At 56.2% G+C, this 21,683-nt stretch overlaps 1 protein-coding gene across 9 annotated transcripts in view; it reads right to left on the bottom strand.

The window, feature by feature from the left end:
• Window positions 1-6,679: 6,679 nt before the first annotated feature.
• PTPRE (protein tyrosine phosphatase receptor type E) overlaps window positions 6,680-21,683 on the bottom strand; it is a 68,898-nt gene continuing 53,894 nt past the window's right edge. For 3 of the 9 annotated variants that reach the window (XM_060171060.1, XM_060171056.1, XM_060171055.1), the window contains 9 exons: window positions 21,525-21,660; window positions 20,453-20,626; window positions 17,120-17,213; window positions 16,909-16,985; window positions 15,190-15,324; window positions 13,756-13,881; window positions 11,422-11,588; window positions 10,065-10,200; window positions 7,713-7,901 (listed from right to left, as the gene is read on the bottom strand). In XM_060171060.1, the coding sequence (XP_060027043.1) occupies window positions 7,815-7,901; window positions 10,065-10,200; window positions 11,422-11,588; window positions 13,756-13,881; window positions 15,190-15,324; window positions 16,909-16,985; window positions 17,120-17,213; window positions 20,453-20,626; window positions 21,525-21,660 (1,132 nt within the window). In that variant the 3' untranslated portion in view covers window positions 7,713-7,814. The other 6 variants (XM_060171059.1, XM_060171063.1, XM_060171057.1 and 3 more) reach the window with 5 other exon arrangements.

Raw genomic sequence — 21,683 nt, forward strand, 5'->3', positions numbered from 1 at the left:
TAATCATGAACCTAAAGGCAATATTGCAGGTAAAGATTTGGGGTCTCTGTTTTGGAAAAAACTAGTAGGTCTGTTTTAGGAATATTGCAAGGGACCCATGACCTCACTAGTTTTTGCCTGAGCCTGACATTTGATATGCAGGTGGACCCAGGTTATTGTCTGGGGAGATGCCGTCATAATGACAGTGGGAGAGAGACCGGAGCCCTGCTCAGCTCTGGCTTCTGGAGGTGCTGGGGATTGAACCTGGGGACCTCATTCAGTATGCTGTCTCCACAGCCCCTGCACACCTTACTGAGGGCACACGTCATGCATGAGGACCTGGGCTCAAGCCCGGAAGCTGCACGAATTGAGAGCCGGAGTGGCAGGTGTCTCTCCCTCTACCTCTCCCCCCCCCCCCCCAGTTTCTGTCCTCTGTAAGAAATCCACTAGAACAGACCACAGACAGACAGACAGACATCCACAGCAGAAGTCAGGGTCCGGGACCTGTGTCCAGACCACAGCACAGCTGCAGTTCGCCCACCTTTCATGCCTGAGGCCATGAGGTTCCGGTACAGTCTCTGGAGTTGCTGGGGATTGAACCCGGGATTGAATCTCTGCCTCTCTCCCCTCCATATGCCAGCGCTGAAATGTTTCTGTGTCTCTGCCTCTCTTGCTCATTAAAACAAACAGCTGGGTGTAGTGCAGCGGGTTAAGCACAGGTGGCGTGAAGCGCAAGGACCGGCCTAAGGATCCCAGTTTGAGCCCCCGGCTCCCCACCTGCAGGGGAGTCGCTTCACAGGTGGTGAAGCAGGTCTGCAGGTGTCTGTCTTTCTCTCCCCCTCTCTGTCTTCCCCTCTTCTCTCCATTTCTCTCTGTCCTATCCAACAATGACAACAATAATAAATACAACAATAAAACAAGGGCAACAAAAGGAAATAAATAAATAGAAAAGAAATTCTAAAAAAACAAAAAACAAACAGCTAAGGCTGTCTACCTGTGAAGACAGGACAGTTGAAAAGCAAACACAAAGGCCTCTGCTAGGCTGGAGGCACTCGGGGGCAGGCAGAGTGGCAGGGCCGAGGAGAGGGCACCTGAGAAGGACATGAGGACAGGGTGGGGTGTCCCACGGTCACTACTATCTAGTAGTGAGGCTCTCCTGAAACTACTCCAAAGGGAGACCTCCATCAGCATACCTCACTGTGCATAGGTGGCATTTCATTAAAAGCAGAAGTACTCTAAACCCCCAAACAGCAGAGAATAGAAACAGTATCAGTGTTCTGTGAGGCAAAAAATAAATGTCACCCATCTCCAGTGCCACTTGCTAGTAGATCATTAAATCAGTTCTAACTCGCACTCAACAAAAACCCAATTAATTCGGGCTGGGTGGTGGCGCACCCGGTTGAGCGCACATGCTACCATGTGCAAGGACTCGGGTTCAAGCCCTCGGTCCCACCTGCAGGGAGGAAGGAAGCTTCATGAGTGGTGAAGCAGGGCTGCAGGGGTCTCTGTCTCTGATGCTCTCTGTCTCCCCCACCCCTCAATTTCTTGCTATCTCTATCCAATAAATAAGATTAAAAAATTAAAAAAACAAAAACGTAGTGTCAGAGCCTGGGGCTGACTTCATTCTTTTTCTTTCAGAGAGAGGGAGAGAAACAGAGCTGGCGGGAGCCCACGCACCAGAAGTCACACGTTTAAACGTCATTCCACGCAGCAGGTGTGGATGGCGAGCTTAATTTTTTTTCTGCCAAGGGCCACTTGGATATTTATGACGGCAGTTGCAAGCCATACACAATGATCTTTAGCTTCCTGGAGTGCTGGCTCGAGAAATATCTTCATTTGCTAGGCCATGCATTTCCACAGAACCAAACAAAAACACAGCTCTCTCGGCTTTTTATTATTATTATTATTAAGCTCTGTAAGCTTTTTTTTTTTTTACTATTTTATTTTTACATATTTATTAGAAAAATTGAGAGGGGAGAGGGAGGTAGAGAGAGAGAGAGAGAGAGAGAAAGTAGTCCGGGAGGTGGCGCAGTGATAAAGCTTTGGACTCTCAAGCACGAGGTCCCAAGTTCAGTCCCCAGCAGCACATGTGGCAGAGTGATAACTGGCTCTTTCTCTCCTCCCATCCCTCTTATTAAGAAATAAATGGGGAGTCGGGCTGTAGCGCAGCGGGTTAAGCGCACATGGCGCAAAGCACAAGGACCGGCATAAGGATCCCGGTTCGAGCCCTGGCTCCCCACCTGCAGGGGAATCGCTTCACAGGTGGTGAAGCAGGTCTGCAGGTGTCTGTCTTTCTCTCCCCCTCTCTGTCTTCCCCTCCTCTCTCCATTTCTCTCTGTCCTATCCAACAACGACAATAACTACAATAAAACAACAAGGGCAACAAAAGGGAATAAATAAATAAATATTAAAAAAAAGAAAGAAATGAAATATCTAAAAGAGAAGGGGGGGAGAGACAGACACCTGCAGCCCTGCTTCACCACTCATGAAGATTTGCCCCTGCAGGTGGGGCCCAGGTCCTTGAGCCCTGTGATGTGAGGGCCCAGCCAGGTGGACCACCGCCTGGCCCTTGAAAATTTCATTATGAGTCACTTTGCTGAAGGTACAGCAGCTGCTAGTATTCTGTCCTGTCGTGTCTGTACTTTGTCTGCCCTGTTCTCACATGAAACTTGACGGCAAACATTTCCCACTCTATGTGAAGGTTTCCTCACTGCCATAAGGCAACACGAAGCCTCCTAGAGTCTGAGGTGATATGTCACCTCTTAAAATTGCCTCCATTTTTTCACAAGCAGACTTGGCTTCTTTTTTTATTATATATTATGGGGATTAATGGCTTTATTTATTTTTTAACCCTGTAGTGTCACATTTAAGCGTCATTCCACGCAGCTGGGGTGGATGGGAACTTTATTTTTTTCTCCTAAAGGCCACTTGGGTATTTATGATGGCAATTACAGGCCATACACAATGATCAAGCTAAAAATGAACACTTAGTTTTGCTGTGAAGACAGGTCCCAGGTTTACTGAGTTGTGCGCCTCCTGCAGCTGCTGACCAAGTGGCCTGGAACCTCCCACAGAGGTGGGTCCGACACCCCCGGTCTTGCCTTCGAGACAGAGAGACGGACCGGAAACAAAGGCTGCATTGTGTCACCCACATCTTCTGAAAACTGAATCAGCTGGAATTAACACTTCTTCTTAGAACCATTAATTTTCAAATAGGTCATTGCTTTTTAAAAATTTTTTAATAGTGATTTTAATGATTAGCCAGATTGTAAGATGACAGGGGCACAACTCCACACAGTTCCCACCACCAGAGTCTGTGTCTCACCCCCTCCATTGGCAGCTTCCCTGTTCTTTATCCCTCTGGGAGTCTGGACCAAAATTCTTTTTGGGGGAGCAGACGGTGGGAGCTCTGGCTTCTGGAGTTGCTTCTCTGCTGGACATGGGTGTTGGCAGGTCGATCCACACGCCCAGCCTGTTTCTTTCTTTTATTTTTTTTAAGATTTTTTAAAAAAAAATATTTATTTATTCCCTTTTGTTGCCCTTGTCTTATTGTTGTAGTCATTATTGTTGTTGTTATTGATTTTGTTGTTGTTGGATACGACAGAGAGAAATGGAGAGAGGAGGGGAAGACAGAGAGGGGGAGAGAAAGAGACACAGACCTGCTTCATTGCTTGTGAAACTTTCCCCTGCAGGTGGGGAGCCGGGAGCTCAAACTGGGATCCTTGCGCTTCACACAACATATGCTTAACCTGGTGCATTGCTGCCCCGTCCCTGGCTTTATTATTATTATTTTATGATTTTTTATATTTATTTATTTTTCCATTTTTGTTGCCCTTGTTGTTTTTCATTGTTATAGTTATTATTGTTGTTGATGTCATCCTTGTTAGATAGGACAGAGAGAAATGGAGAGAGGAAGGGAAGACAGAGAGGGGGAGAGAAAGACAGACACCTGCAGACCTGCTTCACCACCTGTGAAGCGACTCCCCTGCAGGTGGGGAGCCGGGGGCTCGAACCAGGATCCTTACGCCAGTCCGTGTGCTTTGCGCCACCTGCACTTAACCCGCTGTGCTACCACCCGACTCCTGGCTTTATTATTTTTAAGGATGGACTCCTTGGTTTCACAAGACACAAGACAAAAAGAGACCGACTATAGACTCTGCTAGCTGGCACTCCGGGCCCCAAGTACTGTGCCCAGCTGGAGGGGTCTCCCCGGCTCAGCAAGAGGGTCTGTGGGCTCCCAGGACCCTCGTGCTGAGAGACCTGGCACGCGGGGCAGGAAGGGAGGGTCGGGGATGCTCTCACACCCAGAGCCCATGCCAGGAGGGAAGAGCGCCACCCTGTGTGCGGCTGGGGGCCCCTGTCCTGCTCCCCTGTCCTGCTCCCCATGCCCCTCAAGGAGTCTCTGGGGGCAGGAGGGTGGCCTGGGCTTGTCCTTGTCCCTGGCTTCTGGCTGTGCCTGCATCCCTAAGAACTGTTACCACCTGTCCCAGACTGAAGCTGCCTGGCGACCAGGTGCTTGGACGGAGGCAGCGGGTCCTGGGATCCGTGGGGACCGACCTCAGGCCATCAACTCTCGGGGACTTCTCAGGGTTTCCATGTGGTCCTGGGGCTTGAACCCGGACTTTGGGCACGGTAAGGCATGGGTCCTACTGGGTGAGTGGTCCCCTGGTCTAGGCATGATTTGGGGGTGGGGCAAGGGGATGAAAAGATACTCAAATCAGCTGTTTCTAACAAGGCAGCGAGGCTCATCCAGTTTATTAAATAGATACAACAAGCAGTAAAAACAACACGTGTGAGTTCGAGGCCCGAGAGTGGGAAGGAAAACTGGGTGAGGATGGAGAAGGCAGCCTGGGATGGGAGCGGGTGGAGGGTGAGGGACCCTTAGCTGTGCATGAAGGGCCCCGGGGGGGGGGGGGGTGGCGTCCTGATTCCACTGACCTCAGCCTTGGAGCCAGGACCACTGCCCCTGCCTCAGAGCCCCGTTTGGGTTCTAGAAGGAACATTCTGGAAGGCTCCCTGGAGGAGGCTGCCATTCAGCATCTCCTGAATAACTCTGGCCGTCAAAGGCCAGCGGACGATGGGGGTGGCCCACTGACCTCTGCGGCCACTCACCTTCCCATGGAAGCTATCCCCATCCCAGCTCTGAGCTGAGCTCCAGCAGCCCCACCACACAATGGCCTCTGTGGGTCAGCGTCACCTCCTGAGGGGTGACCAGTCTGGAGGGATGGAAGGCATAGGAGGGAACAGGCCTCGCTCGTTGAAGAGAGACTCAGGGTCCGTCCTCACAGTCAGCCTCAACTGTGCTCACCCAAGGCCCAGCCACTTGTGCGGTGCGCAGAACAAAAGCAAAGGACGCACAGAAGGGGGGGGGTGGCTGTGGAGACGGGGAACACCCATGAACCCCCCAGACCGCACACACGGGTGAGACACGCCACAGTGGACAGAATGGTGCTTGGACATCTCAGTAAAAAACAAACAGACAAAAAAACAAAACAGGCCAAGGCCCCAGGCATGGAGATGGAGAGATGGAGGGGGTCCTGCTCATTTTCTAAAAAGTTTTCCCTAAAAATACAGAAAAATACCTTTGAAGACACTGGTCTGTGTTCTTTCCTTAGAGGGTGCGGGGAGGGAGCCGGTAAGAGGGTCACACAGTGACCACGGGGCAGCGGCCAGATCAGAAAGGCGTCTTCTAATCTCTAGGCGGGGCAGGGCCCTGGGTCCCACTCTGCCCAGCTGCACAGAGGACTCCTGGGGACTCTCACGTTTTGGGACGGGTGTTGGCAGAGGTCCGGGGACATCAGTGACCCGGGACCCTTGAGCAGGCGGTTCTGGGTTGGGGACGGGCTTCTGAAACTAGAAGCGGGCGACCGAGGGTGCCCCAGGGTGGGCACTTCCCAGGGGCACCCCTGCAGAGACGGGCCTGAGGCTCCCTGCAGGAGGGAGCCAGCAGTTAGACCAAAGGGCCTGGGAGACTCTGAGGGCCATAATCTGGGCCTGGATCTGTCCCCCAGAACCCCAAGCCCCCAAATCCATCCTTGGAGTCTACTTGTGCTTCCGGGATTTAGGCTGGTAGGAGCTGGTTTCTCCTCTGGGCAGAGAAGGGCTTTGGCGTGCGTGGGGCCTGCACAGTGGTAGCCGCCGGGCCCAGGTGAGGTGTCCTGCACGGCTTCCTCCAAGGTCCTCTCTTGGCCACACACGTGACCACTGGGCAGGGAAGGTGGGAGGGACACACTCAGGGGAGCCCAGTGGCGCCTGGCACTGAAGCTTGAGTCACAGTCTTGCTTCTGTCCTTCTGAGTGGGTGTGTCCTTCTCCTCCTGCCTGGGGCTCAGGCGCTGGGAAGCTGGGTGGTCTGTGAGCCCAGTCACAACGGTAGGTGACCAGGCCTGTGCATCCCAGAAGGGAATGCAGGTAACAGCTGTCAGCAAGGCTTGGTCTACTCTCAGGGAGTCTCAGACAAGGCCTTTATGTCTCTTTGCCAAAGGAAGCGGTGTCCTCAGTCACACGTGCTAAATGCCTCCAGGGAGACCAGACAGGCTTTTTCTGTCTGTGTCCTGCCGGCTGCTGGCACCAAGGACCCCACTGTGCCTCTCCGCCCAGCACCCTCCCAGCGGTCCGTTCAAGCAGCAGATTCAGAAGGGCTGGGAGGGCGGTAAAAGCTCTTTGGAGGATTCGTATTAAAAAATAAGCGAACCTTTAAGGGTCTTCTCGTTCCCTTTTCTCTTTTATTAAATATTGGGGGGTGGGGGACTTAAAAAAAGCAGTATAAATCTAGATTTGAAGATTTCTTCTCTTATAAACGTTCAGCTCAGGGAAGAGCCCAGTTGTGCTTGAAGGGGTTGTCTGCCCGGACACGGGGGCTCCAGAAACCCACCAGGGCCGAGGGCAGCGGGCCGCATGGCCACACACAGTCACTTAGCTTCGCAGAAGCTTGTCTGTATCCGGCAGAGAGGCACAGACAGACAGACAGCAGTGCTGAGAGGCCCTCTGAGCCCTGTCCAGTCTCAAGTATTCTCACCTCACTGGGAGGCAGTCACACACACAGCCTTGACAACTTGAGGCTTCCAGCGTCCCTGCAGCTACCCCCCGCCATGTGTAAGAGGCCCGACTGCTGGCCTCAGCACTCCGTCTGTGTGATGCAGCACGTGAGACTGCAGGGCTGGGGGCCGCGGCTGTGACACCCCCACTCAGACTCCATCTTGAGGAAGCGTGAGGGGGCCGGGCAAGGGCGGGGGGGGGGGGGTCAGTCATTTCCAAGTCCTGGTTGTTTTTCTCAAGATGAGACATGGTGTTTGTTCCTTTGTCAAAACACACTTGGAACATCAGAATTCACAACATTCAGAAGTGCCAGACATAGGAACGTCAAATAAAACACGGGTCAGACGAAGAGTTAAAGTACGGATGGGTGTTAGCAGAAGCAGAGCTGATGAGGGAGTCTCTGGCCTTTACAACGGACCCCATCTTTTAAAGGGGGATTTAAGAGTTAATGACCTTACAATGTGCGGCTCTTAGGAGCACAGTGGAATATCTAATATATACAAAGAAATTAGAAAGGCTATCGGTGTGGACCATGAAATAAATTAACAAGACTTTTTTTTTTTTTTACAAAATATACTGACCATTAAATTAAAAAATAGTTTGAGGCAGACGTTTTCATTTGAAATTAGCATAATCAGAAAATATATCAATAAAATCTTGTACCACTTTGTAGCAGAATTCATATTGTTCCTGAAAAAGAAAAGCGAGATGCGATTACAATGACATCTAAAAAACAACAAACAAACACATTTCACTAAGTCGGTCACAGGAGAGGTGCTCCAAACAAAGGGTAAACGTCTATTTGTGGAGACCAGACGCCGGCCGGGAGCCCTTCTGCAGGGCAGCTTCCGGGCGCCAGGCTTCCAGGGCAGCCGCTTGCTCTCCCTGGAAAATGGCAACGTTCTCTTTTAAGTTGGTGAATTTTAGAAAAGCCCGGGATAAAAGCCTTCTAGATAATGCGTGTAAACTGGGAAAGAACTTTTCTGAACTGAAAGAGGGCTGGACAGCACCTGCTCTGCTTCCCAGTGAGTGAACGCAAGTGCGTGAAAGGAGACGGGCACGCAGGTCATTGTTGAACCAGGCCGGCTCTGAAACCCGCACTGGGCTGCACCCAGAGAACGACGCCTTCCTGGCTCAGGCATCCTGCTCTTACCGGAACCCTCTCCTTTCGCTCTGTCTCCTGTGCTCTGGGAGTGGGCGGCTGGGTGGTGGGGCGGGTGCACGCACCAGTCAGGGGCCCCCGGTAGGAAGGGATGGAGGCGATGGAGACGCTGCCAGGCGCTTCTTAGCGGGCTGCCCCCTGTGTCTGCAGACCCCGGACACCCAAGGGCCCGACGTCAAGCACCATTAGACTCGCACCCGGCTAGGCCCCAGTGGGAGCCCAGGAGTTGGCGCAGCCCCTGGTGAAGGGACTTAGGAGGCTGGCAGCCCTCAGGCCCTCCGCCTCCTGGGCTGGGGACCAGCCTCTTTCTGAACACTCCTGGGACCAAGGCCTTCCTTGAAGCTGTGGGGAGGCATCAGCTCCTGGGGTCTCCTGAACCCCCGGCCGGCCAGAACGGGCTGGCGCTCCACTTCCCAGAGGAAGCCAGGACAGCCCGTTGCTCGGTGCTGAGCTGGTGGGGAGGTGTTGGGAGAGCCAAGAACGGGCAGCAGGGCCCCCAACCCTGATCTCACGGCCCTGGGGAGGGAACAGGGCAGGAGGGAGACCCTGAGACTCCGCTAAGAGCTGCACTTCTCAGGGGCAGACTTGGGGCTAGGTGGGCTTTGGCCGTGGCATCTCCAGCACCAGGTGGGGCCGGCTGGGAGGGGCAGAGAGGCTCCCCGCAGGGCATCCCAGGTCCCAGTCACAGGTGGTCAGGCCTGAAAGCGACCGAGTCTGTTTGGACCCAGGCCACACCCCTGGGCACAGACTTTCGCCAGAGCATCATGCAGGTATGGCTACTGGCAGTGCTGGGCATTGAACCCGGGATCTCTGTTGTGCAAGTCCTGTGCATTGCTGCTGCACAGACTCCCCCGCCCAAGGGTGACATTTCTGACCCAGGCCCAATGCTGGGGGAGAGCAAAGCCACCCCCCTCCCCAAGCCTGGGAGGTGCCAGTCCCCGCAGACACCCCTCTTCAGGATCCCCCCCAACAGGCAGAGGCTGGTCTGGGGTCAGGACCCCCTCCCCCCGTGCCTGGTTTGAGGTTTGTGACCTGGCAGCTCTGTCCCCAGCGTCACTGTGGGTGGCTGTGTGTTTCTCCAGAATGTCCCAGCCCCACAGAGGGGCCACTGAGCCTCCTGCCACTCAGTTGCTGGGCCAAGGACAAGGAGTGGGGGCTGGGAGAGGTGGGTCTGGGAGGCAGCTCACTTTGCCACGTGTGAGGCCCTGGGTTTGAGACCCGGCACCGCATGGGAGCGCCACAGGTAGCCTTGGAACGTGTTCTGTGGCTAGTGAGCTGTCCTGTGGTGCTTCCCCTGTCCTCTCTCTGTTTCCTTCTTGCCTCCCGAACCTCCCTCTAAGAATCTAAAGTAAAAGACACGGGACAGGGGAGGCACCCGCTGCTGTGACACGCGCGTGACGTCTTGGTTCCACCCACAGCACTGCATTAAAAAAAAGAAACCAAGGTCGGGAGAGAGCAGATGGCAAAGCAGCAGACTTTGGCGCTGAGGCTCCGAGGTTCCAAGTTCAGTCCCCGGCACCATCACCACCACCACCACCAAAAAAAAAAAAAAAAAAAAGTCAGGCTGAGTCTCTCTGCTGCGGCCTGCGTGGGACAGACAGCCCTCAGCCAGACCCCAAAGGCGACGGGTATCTTTACAGCTTCAGTTCTGGGGGGGCTGGGGAGGTGCAGCGACAGGACAAGGACTTGCAGGGAAGGGGCCCCAGGGTCCATCCCTGGAAGCACCAGCAGCTGGAGCTGTGCCCCAGTGCCTGGTCACGGCCCACACAGGACCCACAGAGCGAGCGCCTTACCTCGCCAGGTCCCAGCGGGCTCTCCTCCTTGGGGGCCCGCCCTCCCTGCCTGCCAGGGGTCTGGCCTGACCGGGGACCCTGCCGGCCACTCACCAGGGTCTGCACCATGTGTGGCCGCTGCAGCCTCAGGCTCTTCACAGCTTGGAAGACGTCCAGCAGGCCCTCGGCCTTCACGCGCTCCAGGATGTTGCTCAGAGCGATGAAGGTGCCTGTGCGCCCTGCGCCGGCGCTGCGGGCAGGGGCAGGGGCAGGAGCTCAGTGCGGGCGCCAGGAGCACCTGCAGGGCCGCTGCCCACCCACCGCCAGCCTGGCCAGGAACCTCCTTCTCCGGGGCCCGCTGGACTCTGTGCAGCTGATCTCATCATTCTAAGATTTCTTTTTTTTAATTTTTTTATATTTACTTATTCCCTTTTGTTGCCCTTGTTGTTTTATTGTTGTAGTTATTACTGTTGTTATTGATGTCTTTGTTGTTGGATAGGACAGAGAGAAATGGAGAGAAGAGGGGAAGACAGAGAGGGGGAGAGAAAGACAGACACCTGCAGACCTGCTTCACCGCCTGTGAAGCGACTCCCCTGCAGGTGGGGAGCCGGGGGCTCGAACCGGGATCCTTACGCCGGTCCTTGTGCTTTGCGCCATGTGCGCTTAACCCGCTGCGCTACCGCCCGACTCCCCATTCTAAGATTTCTTTCCTTCCTCTGAGAAGCCACAGGACATTCAGGAGAGGGTCTGCGCCAGCCCGGCCAGGCCCCTGGCGACGACTTAAACGGACAATAGGTGGGGCCAGGTGGTGGCGAAACTGGCTAAGTACAGGTTAGCATGCTCCAAGACCCGGGTTCAAGCCCCTGGTCCCTACAGAGAGGGGAGAATCTTCACAAGTGGTGAAGCAGGGCTGCAGGTTATCTCTGTCTCTCTCCTTCTCTCTATCTCTTCCTCCTCTCTCAACTTCTCTCTGCCTCTATCCAGTAATAAATAAATAAATTGAAAAAGAGTCCAGCTTACTACGCAATGTCTGACAAAAATAAAAAGAGACAGTAGGTGGGGCCAGGCAGTGGCACACATATTGCTGTGTACAAAGACAGGAGCGGTGGGTTCACTGTGTGAGCACTGAGCCCCATCGATAACCCTGGAGGAGAGAGGGGAAAAAAAGAAGGGAAGGAAGGAAGGAAGGAAGGAAGGAAGGAAGGAAGGAAGGAAGGAAGAAGAGAAAAAACAAACAAACAGAAAACTGCTACAATGTGGAAGGACCTGGGTTCAAGCCCCCTGCCTCCACCTGCAGGATTGGAGCTTCAGGAGGGATGAAGCAGGGCTGCAGGTGTCTCTCACTCTCTCTCCCTAGCTCCTCCTTCCTATCTGGTTCTCTCTGTCTCTATCAAATAAATAAACAAGATCTTGAGGAGTCACAAGGCGGGGCGAGTCGGTGGGTCTCGGGGGCCCTGGACGGGGGCGCTACCTGCAGTGCACAGTGATGGGGTGGTTGCCGGTCTGCTGCTGCTGCTTCTGCACCGCGGCGATGAGGTCGATCATGCCCTTGCCCTCCGCCGGGATGCCCACCTCGGGCCAGCCGTGGAAGTGGAACTGCCGCACCACGCGGGGCTGCTCCTCCTGGCGGCCGGGTGGCTGCGTGGGGGGGGGGGGGGCGTCAGTGCAGCCAGAGCTACCCCCAGACCCAGGGGGGGAACCCCAGCGCTCTGCCCTGCTGGGTCTCCTGCAGCCCCCGCCTGGCCACCCAGATCCTGGGCAGGCTGCTGGGGGTGGGGGACCCCTGTCTTGGGGGGGGGGGTGGGCCGCCTGGTTTGATCTCCTGGGGTCCTGCTTTTCGCTGCAAACAGCTCAGCAAGTATTCTGCAAAATTTCCCCTGAGGTGGGGGCTGCCCTGTCTGTCTTGTGTGTCAGCTGGTGACTTCCTTGGGGGGCTTGGTTGACTGACTTCGTTCTATAAAGTAAAATGATGTTTTCTTTGAAGGCTTTCTCTATTTTTTTTTTAATTTTCTTTAAGTCTTAACCTCTCTGGGCCTTTTACTTTTTTTTAAAAAATGTTATATTTATTTATTTTCCTTTTTGTTGCCCTTGTTGTTTGTTCATTGTTGTTGTAGTTATTATTGTTGTTGTTATTGATATTGTTGTTGTTGGATAGGACAGAGAGAAATGGAGAGAGGAGGGGAAGACAGAGAGGGGGAGAGAAAGACAGACACCTGCAGACCTGCTTCACCGCCTGTGAAGCGACTCCCCTGCAGGTGGGGAGCCGGGGGCTCAACTGGGATCCTTACGCCGGTCCTTGTGCTTTGCGCCACATGCGCTTGACCCGCTGCGTTACCGCCCGACTCCCCCTTTTATTATTTTTGTCTCGTTAACAGTTCATTATTTTACACAGCACACATGTGTGAAATAACCAGTTTCTTTTAGTTCATGAGAATCATCTAACAGACTATTACTGTGATCATTATTTCTTACCCGAGCACTGCTCTGCTCTGGCTACGGAAACACAGAAGGTTGAACCTGGGACCTTGGCGCCTCATACATGAGGTGTTTTTTTTTTTTGCCTTCAGGGTTATTTTGGGGGCTTGGTGCTGGCATTATGCATCCACCACTCCTGGTGGGCCAGTTTTTCAAGTGTGTGTGTGTGTGTGTGTGTGTGTGTGTGTCTTATCTGACAGGACAGAGAAACTGAGAGGGGAGGAAAGACAGTCACCTGCAGCCCTGCTTCACCACTTGAGAAGTGTCCCCTCAGCAGGTGGGGAGGGGGCTCAAACCCGGGTCCCAGCACATGGTGATATGCACACTTAACAGAGTGAGCCACTGCCCGGCCCTGACGTGACCATGTGTTTGTATAACCATTATGCCGTCTCCCTCGACCTCATCAAACGGGCTTTTATCCTGTATGTCAGGAGGCTCCCACTGTGGCAAAGGCTCCCTGGTCCCTTCACTTCCAGAGGCTGACTGCAGAGCACTGCTTTACTGCGGCCTCTCGTTCCCGTTCTGTCAGCCTTACATTCTCAGAGGCAGCTGCTCTCCACGCCTTTTACTCAGCTCTGTCAACCATGTGTGTTTTTAAAAGTAGGTAGATGGTGACACAATGACTGCCCCAGGAAAATGTGGTGGTGGCACTGGTGTCAGGAAAGCTGGAAGAACCTCTCTCATACTGGGAGGAATAAACCACAGTTCTCCAGGATATGCAGTGGGAACGGGGCTGCCCTGAGGCAGTCAGTCACACAGGCGTGGCAGGAGCTGGCTTGTGTTTTTACATCCCAGGCAGGTAACAAGCCAGAACAAACCAGGAGACCGGCACCAGGACACGGGCACTGTCCAAGGAGGGAAGGCCCAGCCGCCAGGAAAGGTTTTCGACTACAGACAGAAGGTTTCCAGTGTGGAAGAGCAGAAGCCACTCTGAGGGCTGGTTTGTGCTCGAGTGGAAATTTGAAATCCGAGCTTACTTGTGTGAAGGTTCGAGGCTCACACCCATGGGGGTGAACACACACCTCCTCAAGGCTCAAGCCTGGTGGCCCCGGGCCCCTGGGTGACCTGTGGGAGGACGGGTGACCCTGGACAGGTGCCTTTCTAGAGCTAAGAGTCGACAGTGGGAGGTCACACCCCCAGAGGCCCCCTTCTCTGCCAGGGAGTGGAGCTGGAGCAGACAGAGCCCAGGACCCTGCGGCCCCAGGGAGACTCGACCGTGGGCTCTCAGACCACCCTAAGGCCCCTGGGCTCACCCATCCACTTAACCCCTGCAGCCCCGGGGCAGGCTGAGGCGCAGCTTCAAGGACCCACAGAGCCGGGGAGGTCATACCTGACTGAAGGTGACCAGGAAGTCCCGCACGCTGATGGCTTCTGCCAGGCTGTCACTCTTGATTTCGATGGTGAGCTCGCCATGCTTCACGGAGCCCTCTGCTGGCCAGTACTGGAAGCACTTGTCCTGGCGGGAGCGGGAGTGGGGGTGAAAAGTGGGTGATGCAGAATCAGGCCCAAACCAGCGAGGGCCTTGGGTCAGGGGCAGAAGCGCCCACCTGCACAGGTGCCTGCTAAGAGACGTCACCCACACAGGACTGAAAGCGGCAGTTTTCTGCCCAGAACAGCGCAGCGGGGCCCTGACTCCCGCCCTCTCTGGGCACATGGCCCGTGGGTGTGCCCGGGCCCTCCTGGAGCTGGGTGCCGCTGGGGCTGCGGCTTTGCGCTTCACACACCCAGGCCCAGATGGGCGAGGACATTAAGAGCAGAATGCAGAACACCGTCGAAGGAGAAGACACCCACGGGGCTGGGCGGCGGCACACCCACCAGGGCGCACACGTTACTATGCTCAGGGCCCTGCGCCCCGCCTGCTTGGGGGGACGCTTCACACAAGGTGAAGCAGGGCTGCAGGTGTCTCTCCCTCTCTATCTCCGACTCTCTCAATTTCTCTCTGTCCCATCAAATGAAACAGAACAATCAAAAAGGACAAAATGGCCACTGGGAGGAGTGGATTCATACTGCCAGCACCAGGCCTCAGAGATAACTCTGGCAGGAGGGAAAAAAAACCCAAACAAACAAGGGAGAAAACATTTGCTCCGTTTAGTCGCAGAAGGATTCGCCCCAAAGCTAAAGGCCTGCTTGTGATCTTGAGTTGCAGAGAAGTGAAGCTCACTTCACAGGCAAAGAAACTCATGACCAGGAGAGGGGAAGGCAGCCCACCGAACGCCAACCGGGAACCGACACGGGCTGGGCGGGGAGACAGCACAGCGATGACGCAGAAGACGTTCCTGCCTGAACCTCTGAGGCTCCAGGTTGGAGCCCCGACACCACCGTCAGCCAGAGCTGAGCAGACCTCTGATCTGTTTCTCTCTGTCATTAGAGTATCTCGTTCATGTATTTAGTAGATAGAGATGGAGAGAAATTGCGAAGGGGGGAGATAGAGAGGGACAAAGACAGATACCTGAAGACCTGCTTCACCCTTAGGGAAGCTCCACCCCTACAGGTGGGGTCCGGGGGCTCGAACCAGAGTCCCTGTGCACTGTAATGTGTGCACCCAACCAGGTGCGTCCCCACCTGCCCCCCCCCCCGTCTCTCTCGGTCCCTGACATAAACAAGGGTGGGTGGGCGTGCGGGACCGAAGGAGGGGAAACACCGGAGTAGGCACAGGAAGTGACGACAGTTGACAGGCGAGGGGTGGGGGACAGTGGTCTGGGTGGGGGTGTGTGTGGGGTTGGAGAGCAGGATCCCGCCCCCTGCCCCTCCGTGGCGGGCACACCTGCTCTCGCTCCTGCACCTCCGTGAGCATCACAATGGTGTAGCATTTCCACTCCCACACCATTCTCCAGAAGTCCTCCACTGTGTGGGCCAGGGGGCCCTGCGTGGCGATGAAGTGGTCCTTCTGCCGGTAGCCCTGGGGGGACAGGCCAGACCTGATCACCAGAGCCCCTTCTAGCGCTGACGCCACCTGGCAGAGACACCCGACACGGGGGCAGCCTCCTAGGGAGGGGCGGTTTGAGGCCCAGCTTCTCCGGGAGGCTCTTGGCCGCACTGAAATGTTCACCATTTTCTTTTCTTTTCTTTCTTTTTTTTTGCCTCCAGGGTTATTGCTGGGGCTCAGTGCCTACACCATGAATCCACTGCTCCTGGAGGCCATTTCCCCCCCTTTCTCTTGCCCTTGTTGTTGTAACCTTGTTGTGGTTATTATTGTTGCTGTTATTGATGTTGTTCATTGTTGGATAGGACGGAGAGAAATGGAGAGAGATGGGGAAGACAGAGAGGGGGAGAGAAAGACAGACACCTGCAGACCTGCTTCACCGCCTGTGAAGCGACTCCCCTGCAGGTGGGGAGCAGGGGGCTCGAACTGGGATCTTTATGCTGGTCCTTTCACTTTGCCATGTGTGCTTAACCCACTGCACTACCAACCGACCCCCTGGAACAGTCCTTTCTGCCCAATCCGCCTCTGGGCATGCAGGCAGCCTGGGACAGAGAGAAATGGAGAGAGGAGGGGAAGATAGAGAGGGGGAGAGAAAGACAGACACCTGCAGACCTGCTTCACCGCCTGTGAAGCAACTCCTTGCAGGTGGGGAGCCGGGGGCTTGAACTGGGATCCTTACACCCATCTTTGCGCTTTGCACCACGTGCACTTAACCCGCTGCGCCACCGCCTGACCCCCCTGTGATTTTTTTTTAATCATGAAACAAAGGGAGATGGGCCAGGGAGGCTAGCATAATGGTTCTGAAAAACAGTCTCTTGCCTGAGGCTTCCAAGTCTCAGGTTCAGTCCCCACACCACCACCAGCCAGAGCTGAGCAGGGCTCTGGGGACAAAAAAGGCAGACAGACAGACAGACAGAGAGAGAGAGAGAGAGAGAGATCACAGCCCTGGAGCTCTTGCTGGTGCTGGAGTGTGTATGCCAGGTGGTGCTTCAGCTTGAAGCCGGGGGCCTCCTGCGTGTCACAAGAGAGCCACCCAGGCTTTCTGACTGTCCATGCTGTCTTTCCCTTCCTTCCTTCCTTCCTTCCTTCCTTCCTTCCTTCCTTCCTTCCTTCCTTCCTTCCCTCCTTCCTTCCTTTCTCTTTCTTTTTCTTTCTTTCTTTTCTTTCTTTCTTTCTCTTTCTTTCTTTCTTTCTTTCTTTCTTTCTTTCTTCAGACTTCCTTATGCTCTTCCTAATATTTTATTTATTGGATAGAAACAGAGAGACACTGAGAGGGAAGAGGGAGATGGAGCAAGTCAGGGAGACACCTGCAGCCCTGCTTCACTGCTCGTGAAGTTTCTCCCCTGCAGGTCGGGAGCAGGGATTTGAACCTGGAACCCTGCACATTGTAACATGTGCGTTCAACTGGGTGCACCACTGCCTGACCCTTCCTCCCAGCCGGAAGGCAGTTCTTCTGGGAAGTGGACTGCACGCACGCCCAGTTCTGTCCTCTTGGCCAAGTTCAGTGGGAGTCGGCAGCTGAAGGTGGAAAGGATGGGGGTGGGGAGCAGGGTGACTCACGTCGATGAAAGAGGCGTTGATGTAGTCCGTGTACTCCTGTCCCCTCTTCACAGAGAGGATCACACGGTTGAAGTCGTCTGTGGAGCAGAGACCCCCCCCCCAGTCAGCACCGACACCCCCGGCCTCCGGCCCGTTCTCAGGGGTCTCCTCCCATGAGTGGTCCGCCCGTGCCGCCGCTGGCCTGGGAAGCCCAAGCCCCAGGAGGCCGTACATGGGATGATCTGGATGACCCTGGCCTTCCTCATGTTGGTCGGCAGGTTGCCTGTCCTCATGTTCTCCTTCATGATGCGAACGTTGGTCAGCTTCTGCGGGTGAGATGATGGGCGTGTGACTCAGGCTGGGGGCCTCACGCAGGACCACCCCCCCGCCACCGTGGAAAAGCAGACCAGACATAACTCAATCTTGGAAAATAAAAATGCACCCATGGATGGTGGAGTCTCTCCTCTCTCAGCACCCTGCACAGCACCCAGGGAGCCCATGGAGGGTGGGCAGGGCTGTGGGGTCTCTCCTCTCTCAGCACCCTGCACAGCACCCAGGGAGCCCATGGAGGGTGGGCAGGGCTGTGGGGTGTCTCCTCTCTCAGCACCAGGCACAGCACCCAGGGAGCCCATGGAGGGTGGGCAGGGCTGTGGGGTCTCTCCTCTCTCAGCACCCTGCACAGCACCCAGGGAGCCCATGGAGGGTGGGCAGGGCTGTGGGGTGTCTCCTCTCTCAGCACCCTGCACAGCACCCAGGGAGCCCCATGGAGGGTGGGCAGGGCTGTGGGGTGTCTCCTCTCTCAGCACCCTGCACAGCACCCAGGGAGCCCATGGAGGGTGGGCAGGGCTGTGGGGTCTCTCCTCTCTCAGCACCCTGCACAGCACCCAGGGAGCCCATGGAGGGTGGGCAGGGCTGTGGGGTGTCTCCTCTCTCAGCACCAGGCACAGCACCCAGGGAGCCCATGGAGGGTGGGCAGGGCTGTGGGGTCTCTCCTCTCTCAGCACCAGGCACCGCACCCAGGGAGCCCATGGAGGGTGGGCAGGGCTGTGGGGTCTCTCCTCTCTCAGCACCCTGCACAGCACCCAGGGAGCCCATGGAGGGTGGGCAGGGCTGTGGGGTGTCTCCTCTCTCAGCACCAGGCACAGCACCCAGGGAGCCCATGGAGGGTGGGCAGGGCTGTGGGGTCTCTCCTCTCTCAGCACCCTGCACAGCACCCAGGGAGCCCATGGAGGGTGGGCAGGGCTGTGGGGTGTCTCCTCTCTCAGCACCCTGCACAACACCCAGGGAGCCCCATGGAGGGTGGGCAGGGCTGTGGGTCTCTCCTCTCTCAGCACCCTGCACAGCACCCAGGGAGCCCCATGGAAGGTGGGCAGGGCTGTGGGGTGTCTCCTCTCTCAGCACCCTGCACAGCACCCAGGGAGCCCATGGAGGGTGGGCAGGGCTGTGGGTCTCTCCTCTCTCAGCACCCTGCACAGCACCCAGGGAGCCCATGGAGGGTGGGCAGGGCTGTGGGGTGTCTCCTCTCTCAGCACCCTGCACAGCACCCAGGGAGCCCATGGAGGGTGGGCAGGGCTGTGGGGTGTCTCCTCTCTCAGCACCCTGCACAGCACCCAGGGAGCCCATGGAGGGTGGGCAGGGCTGTGGGGTCTCTCCTCTCTCAGCACCCTGCACAGCACCCAGGGAGCCCATGGAGGGTGGGCAGGGCTGTGGGGTGTCTCCTCTCTCAGCACCAGGCACAGCACCCAGGGAGCCCATGGAGGGTGGGCAGGGCTGTGGGGTGTCTCCTCTCTCAGCACCAGGCACAGCACCCAGGGAGCCCATGGGGATGGGCAGGGCTGTGGGGTGTCTCCTCTCTCAGCACCATGCACAGCACCCAGGGAGCCCATGGAGGGTGGGCAGGGCTGTGGGGTCTCTCCTCTCTCAGCACCAGGCACAGCACCCAGGGAGCCCATGGAGGGTGGGCAGGGCTGTGGGGTCTCTCCTCTCTCAGCACCAGGCACAGCACCCAGGGAGCCCATGGAGGGCGGGCAGGGCTGTGGGGTGTCTCCTCTCTCAGCACCCTGCACAGCACCCAGGGAGCCCATGGAGGGTGGGCAGGGCTGTGGGTCTCTCCTCTCTCAGCACCAGGCACAGCACCCAGGGAGCCCATGGAGGGTGGGCAGGGCTGTGGGGTCTCTCCTCTCTCAGCACCAGGCACAGCACCCAGGGCGCCCATGGAGGGTGGGCAGGCTGTGGGTCTCTCCTCTCAGCATCATGAGTGGTGAAGCAGGTGCCCCTCTGTCTCTCACTGTGCTTCCTCCCTCAGTTTCTCTCTGTCTCTATCTGATAAATAAAAGGAAAAAAAAAGGATTGGACCAGGGAGCTGCTTAGCACGTTCTCAGGGAGGTCCTTGCTTCTCTGCCATCAGGAAGTGAGAGGCTCTCGGGGGAAGCTTGCCTTGCTGTGTGTGACTCATGGTTGAGCCTGTGGCATGCCACGTGCTGGGCACTGCAATACGGGGAAGAGTTGGCACAGAGCAGTGAAGCTCCAGTAACGACAAAATCTCTCTCAGTGCCCCCCCCCCCCACACACACACACAGTCTTGAGAACTTGAGCCCAGAAGTTGCTCTGAGTTCTCATTCCCCAGCACTTTATCAAAGAGACAGAAAGCTGTGGAGATAGTTCAGCCCGTTAGAACACAGGACTAGTGGGCTGGGGACACAGCAGGACGGTTCTGACAAACACTCTCCTGCCTGAGGCTCTGAGGTCCCAGGATCAATCCCAGCATCACCATCAGCCAGCGCTGAGCAGTGAGTGCTCTGGGGCTCTCCTCTCTGTCTCTTTGTCTCTCTCTCCCTCTCCCTATTTTTCTCCTTGACCTCTATCTTTCTCTCATTTAATAAACACTAAAAATAAAACAAAGCGAAGCAAAAGAAACCAACAAAACAACCAGAATACAGAAAATGCAAAAGAAACCAACAAAACAACCAGAATACAGAAAATGCAAAAGAAACCAACAAAACAACCAGAATACAGAAAATGCAAAAGAAACCAACAAAACAACCAGAATACAGAAAATGCAAAAGAAACCAACAAAACAACCAGAATACAGAAAATGCAAAAGAAACCAACAAAACAACCAGAATACAGAAAATGCAAAAGAAACCAACAAAACAACCAGAATACAGAAAATGCAAAAGAAACCAACAAAACAACCAGAATACAGAAAATGCAAAAGAAACCAACAAAACAACCAGAATACAGAAAATGCAAAAGAAACCAACAAAACAACCAGAATACAGAAAATGCAAAAGAAACCAACAAAACAACCAGAATACAGGACTCACATGGCTGATGTTCCCAAGGTTCCAGGTTCAATTCCCGATATCTCATGCCAGAGCTGAGCAGTGCCCTGATGTCTGCCTGTCTGTCTGTCTGTCTGATAAAACAAGTCAATAAATCCCACAGAGAGGAAAGTCCCAGTCCAGCCCATTTCGCTGCCTTTTCTGGGCCTGTCAAGGGGGTCAGTGGTGGAAAGGTGCCCTTCCCCCAAGGCCCCCTCTCCTTCCAGCTGTCCGGCTCGTACCCTGAATTCCTCCTCCAGCCCCATCTTGTTGAAGTGGGGGCCCTTCCCATGCAGGGTCTGCAGGTGCTTCTCCAGGGAGGCCACGTCGAGCTCGGTGTCCCCGTACAGGTAGCACTCCAGCAGCGCTTGGTAGATGAAGGTGTACTGCATCTGTGGGGGGCGTGGCCTCAGCCCCTGCAGGGACCGTGTGCCCAGCGGCACCTTGGAGGACACCTGCCAGGCCCCTCTGCCCTGCACCCGCCTTCCTAGGGAGGAGAGCACCCATTCCCTGGTGGCCGAGGCTCCCTGTGGCCCCGTGGGGGGCAGCAGCAGTGTGCGGGGGGCAGCAGAGAACGAACAATGGACAGCAGGCAGTGGACACGGGACGGTGGATGGCGGGCAGCAGGCAGTGGACACGGGGCGGTGGATGGCGGGCAGCAGGCAGTGGACACGGGGCGGTGGATGGCGGGCAGCAGGCAGTGGACACAGGGCGGTGGATGGCGGGCAGCAGGCAGTGGACACGGGGCGATGGATGGCAGGCAGCAGGCAGTGGACACGGGGCGGTGGATGGCGGGCAGCAGGCAGTGGACACGGGGCGGTGGATGGCAGGCAGCAGGCAGTGGACACGGGGCGGTGGATGGCGGGCAGCAGGTAGTGGACACGGGGCGGTGGATGGCGGGCAGCAGGCAGTGGACACGGGGCGGTGGATGGCGGGCAGCAGGTAGTGGACACGGGGCAGTGGATGGCGGGCAGCAGGCAGTGGACACGGGGCGGTGGATGGCGGGCAGCAGGCAGTGGACACGGGGCGGTGGATGGCGGGCAGCAGGCAGTGGACACGGGGCGGTGGATGGCGGGCAGCAGGCAGTGGACACGGGGCGATGGATGGCAGGCAGCAGGCAGTGGACACGGGGCGGTGGATGGCGGGCAGCAGGCAGTGGACACGGGGCGGTGGATGGCAGGCAGCAGGCAGTGGACACGGGGCGGTGGATGGCGGGCAGCAGGTAGTGGACACGGGGCAGTGGATGGCGGGCAGTAGGCAGTGGACACGGGGCGGTGGATGGCGGGCAGCAGGCAGTGGACACGGGGTACTCACATCCGTCTGCACCATCTGCGGGCGCTGATGGCGGATCCTGGACACAAAGTCAAAGACGTCCACCTTCTGCTCCGCGTGCATCATGTCCATCATGGCGTCGATGACGATGAAGGTACCCGTGCGACCCACGCCCGCACTGTTGAGGGGTGAGGAACACCC

The sequence above is a fragment of the Erinaceus europaeus genome, chromosome 14 (genome assembly GCF_950295315.1).
Source record: "Erinaceus europaeus chromosome 14, mEriEur2.1, whole genome shotgun sequence".
Taxonomy (NCBI): Eukaryota; Metazoa; Chordata; class Mammalia; order Eulipotyphla; family Erinaceidae; genus Erinaceus; species Erinaceus europaeus.